The sequence below is a fragment of the Saccostrea echinata genome, unplaced genomic scaffold (genome assembly GCF_033153115.1).
Source record: "Saccostrea echinata isolate AGI-Se365-2 ecotype Australia unplaced genomic scaffold, CSIRO_AGI_Sech_v1 ptg000019l, whole genome shotgun sequence".
Classification (NCBI taxonomy): domain Eukaryota; kingdom Metazoa; phylum Mollusca; class Bivalvia; order Ostreida; family Ostreidae; genus Saccostrea; species Saccostrea echinata.
The window spans coordinates 5,507,627-5,512,433 of NW_026889768.1; the positions used below are offsets into that span (position 1 = coordinate 5,507,627).

Genomic DNA, 4,807 nt, shown 5'->3' on the forward strand with positions numbered 1-4,807 from the left:
AACTTTGATCGTCCATTATGGCCCCATCCTACACCCGGGGGTCAGGATTTGAAGATCATTAAATCTAACTACCTGAGAATGCTTCCATGTAAACATCACTAATCACGAACCTTCTGCTCTTCTCAGTAGTGGATCCAGACATTTCAGAACCGAGGGGGGGGGGTCAGATTTTTTTTTGGGGGGGGGGATAAGCAAAATAAATGTCATACGTTTGTGTAGGTGTGTTACTGTGATATGTCAAGTAGATTATTTCATTATGAAATTTTACCTGTGGACTACAGAGGGAGTATAAACAAGTTTAACAAACATAATTTACATCCCCCCCAAAAAAAAATCAAACGGGAGCGGTGCGCCGAAACTAGATACACCTTTGGTTCTTGAGAAGACTTAAAAGACTTTCTGTATATATTCCTGTGTAAAACTTTAACCATCCATTGTGGCTCCATCCTACCCCTGGGGAATTGATTTTGTTTTGTTTTGTTTTGTTTTGTTTTTTGGTCCCTCAAGAGAATTTTCATTCATAAGGAGACGCCGCCACTTGCCGTTTGAGGGCTGCAAATTTAAACCTATACTCGGCACTCAGGGACTTTGAGCAGTGAGGGATCTTTTTCGTGACAGCACCTACAAAATTCAACGTTCACTAGGTAATGAAGCTTTTCCATGACCCAGTAATTTAGAGAAGAAAGTTTTTGAAAGAATTTTTCCTATATATTCTATGAAAAACTGATCACCTATTGTAGCCCCACCCTTCCCCTGAGGGTCTTCATCTGAATAAAAGTGAATCTACACTTACTTATAAAGCTTTCACATAAATTTCAGCTTTTTCTGACACGGTGGTTTTAAAAGATGTCACCAAATTTTCACTAATTCTTAACTACTTCCCTTGAAAGAGAGCATGGCTTTTCATTTGAACAAACTTGAATCCCCTTTATCCACGGATACTTTGTGGCAAGATTGGTTGAAATTAGCCCAGTAGTTCTTAGAAGAAGCTGAAAATGTGAAAAGTTTAAAGACGGACAACAGACAAAATGTGATCATAAAAGCTCACTTGAGCTTTCAGCTCAGGTGAGCTAAAATGTCAATACCAATCATATCGGCACATGTATAAGAATAACGCAAAAAATAATTTCCAGATAACCATTACTACTGAACAAAAAAATTAACATTCAATCTCCAAGTATATATAACGAGAAAAAAGAATAGGCTGATTTATCAGATATTTCAACAATTACGGTATCTTGACATATAGTGATGTACACCAATCCTGCATGAACACAATTTCCTGACCAAAAACCTTTTCTCCCAACAGTATTGAGAGTTATGCTAAATAAATACTTGTTTACTTATTTGCCATATTCTTTGTCTATTCTTCTGTCTCTCTGTGTGAGAATGTGTCTGTCAGTTTCTCTCTCTCTCTTCCTGACCTTAGTAAATATTCTTCAACACAATATATCGGCGACAAAATGTGCAAATGTTCACAATACATATCGTCGCCGACGACAAAATGTGCCGATGCGTGACTGTGCATTTTGTCGTCCATTATGTCGTCGACGACAATACGTACCGTCACCCCACCCCCCTCCCATTTGCAAATAAACATCTTTCTTAATGTAAATGTAAAATATCTGTCCTCAAAAGCTGTTTCCTTTTTACCCAAAATGACAAAATATGTCATCTAAATTTATTGCAGAGAACGATAAAATGTATTTTAATTGCAAGCTTTTTTTCATATTGTTAATGTTGAGCAATATGCAAATGCATTTTCAATTTCTAATTGTTGCCAAACATTAAACTGAGAGGAAAACAGGGTCCACACTTAAACATTTTATTTCTGTAAAGCGGAGCGAATTGTTGGAAGTTAAAGATAAAAACATTTTAATTGACCAAAAAAAAAGGGGGTATCTTTTTTTGAGGACTAAAAGAAATGTAAAAAAGCTGCTTTCCAAGAACTGGTAGTCATGTCATCCATGTATTAAAGTGAAAATGCATATTAAATTCTTTAAAAATCTTCTGTCTCTCTATGTTTATTAAGCAAATATTCCCGAGTCCCTGGCTCTGGGGTTTTGGAGAAACTCTATTGATAATATAGATGTGAAAAAGCATTAATTATTTGAAAAAATCGATAATATTTCTCAGCACACCCCAGATGTTTTATAAGGGTCAACGACCACCCATCATCCAGAAATATCAGAAATATTGTTTCCGTGCGATTCGTTTTACATGTTGCTATATGCATGTAACTGTTAGCAATGATTGCCAAAGTAGGTTAATAACTTACTTCGGAGCTTTTTGGTTTCTTTTATATATGGCTTTAAAGTTACAGGATCTTTGTCTCGTGTCCAAGTAATTCCTGAAATAACTCATCCAAAATAATTTGCTTTTGCAAGGGGATGCAGCGCTTCGCATTGTTCTTGTTAAATATATTTTTGCAATAAAGAAAAGAGAGTTTTTAGAAAAGAAAAAAAAAGATGGACATATAAAGTTCCATTTAAAAACTATGATGAAATATTACCGGAGCATGCGCATGTTTGGATACTTAAGACAGTGTGAGATTTTTTTTTTTAATTGCAAATGTTAACAAATATAACGATATAGTAATTTACCCATAAGAACTTTATTATATCATATTTCTAGATCTATTATGAGTGAGAAGTTTACAATAAAAGTCCAGAGCTCCGTACATATGGCAAATTGAATTACTAGTAATGCATTACAACAGCTGTGAAGTGTGGTATAGTGCAATTGATATAACATGAAATTTGCAAGAAATTAATTAACAAGCTATTAAGGACATGAAGAACACTCAATTATGGAATATGTCAATTAGGAATGAATGATTAACTGTCGAAGTTTGTTGAACGCAAAAACGTCAACTCTGACGATTTCATAGAACGGTGTCTTCGAAATCTGTGAATCTGTAATGTATCCTTCACTGCTTGAAAAAACCTCTTGTTAAAAGTACAGTACAGCACAAAATTAAATGACAGGCAACACCACAAAAGAACATTTGAAAATTGACGCATAACTGAAATAGTCATTATTATATTGTTATTATTTTGGCCGATAGTGCTTAGATACAGAATGTCTGTGATGGTGGTTGGTCCGATAAAACAGATGTTCAGAATCACTATGCTGACGAGTGTAACGGTGAAACGCCTTTCATCCTTCTGCCACCCTCCCTCCTGGTTGTTGCGCAAGTTCAACATTAACCTCCGGTTCCGGGCCTGGCGCACTGTGCTCACTAACACAATGTTCACTACCGCCAGAACCACTAATGGTATGAAATGAATAATCACCATTATTGTGATCTCAATAACATGTGACATTTCACTTTTGGTAAATGAAGTCTTTACGTATCTTAACTTGACAGAATCTAATTCATACTGGAAAAATTTATGAAGCGATACAATAAATGCTAACAATGATACGACAAATATTCGAATTATGGTCCCCGTTCGACCACATTGTCCTTTTGCACGAAGAGGAAATCTCACATACATAAAGCGTTCAATAGTCATTAATACAACAATCCAAATACTTGTCGCAGTTAGAAAGCTGACAAAAGGAATAAAAATGTAAATGTTGTACCACATCCATCCATATTCTTTTGAATTTTCTCCATGTATCATGTAAGGAAAAGAAAGAAGTAATGCCAGTAAATTAACTATGGTCAGAGCCTTCAAGTTGATGTACGGGGATTGCTTCAGGGACTTACGCAACAAAACTACCAAGCTGAAAGAATTACCAAGTATTCCAAAAACACAGATGGAAGGTGCTACGTATTTTGTGCAAATCATTCCAAATATTTCAGCAACTGATCCTCGATTTGAATTTATCCAACCACTTGTTTGATTTATTTCAGTTGTGTTGTTTGGGAAAGCCATAATTAAGGGAAAAGACACAGTCTGCAAAGCAAAAAGACTATATCATAAGCATCAAAATCGCAACCTTTAGTACAAGACATTTTATAACAATGTTTATTCAGAGAGGAAAAACAAATTACAGAACTATCAAGATTTTTTTTCTATTTTGAAAAAAGAAAGAAAAATGTAAGTCTCCCCTTTGTACCAATTATAACCTTGGTCTTCACTTACGACATGTATCCCTGACACTGAATTTTGATTTATGTTCTCAAGGTCACAGCACACGAAAATTTTAAAAGCTTGATACTATTATTTTCAAAGGTTACAATTATAAGCAGGTCACCATTTCACTGTAATATTGATATTTGAGACACATCCCTCATGTCAGAACTATACCAAAACGTCTCAGTAGTGTGTAGAGGTATGGTTGAGTTAGAATGGGATCGAGAGGTATTACTCGGATATTATTTGTTGACAGGCAGTCACTCATGCTTCACGTCGTGGGGAGGAATTTTTCGCTATAAGCTAATAACAGTTATACTGTAATATGTATCCATACATTGTGCTTCTTTCAAAGAACGTAAGAGGATCGAGGTTTTGTGCTCCCAAAGAAGAATTCATAATTGTGGAATTTAAAAAAAAAACCTTAATCCAATTCTTTTTCACCACCTAGTGAGCCTCGCTAATGACAATACAGCAATAAATACGCCGGGGTGTTGACTGTGAATTGGTATGAAATTTTCAGGACAATATTAGTCGAATGAGATACTTGGTAAAATGTATTCTTGAATTTATAGATTATCTTTCTAAGCGAGAACAACCTTATCATTTCTTTGCGAGGATAACGATTTCCATTTAAGTAGACAGCAAGCATGGAAAAATTTAATAGAGAATCTTTACTTGAATCAAATTTGAATGGTGACCTTTAAAAGAACTGCTTTAAA

General features: G+C 35.1%; 1 protein-coding gene across 1 annotated transcript; it reads right to left on the reverse strand.

Annotated features, from left to right (window-relative positions):
* Positions 1 to 2,734: 2,734 nt before the first annotated feature.
* Positions 2,735 to 3,884, reverse strand: LOC133189705 (probable G-protein coupled receptor B0563.6). The gene has a single exon (XM_061325103.1). The coding sequence runs from the start codon at positions 3,882 to 3,884 to the stop codon at positions 2,838 to 2,840; it is 1,047 nt and encodes a 348-aa protein (XP_061181087.1). The 3' UTR covers positions 2,735 to 2,837.
* Positions 3,885 to 4,807: the final 923 nt, after the last annotated feature.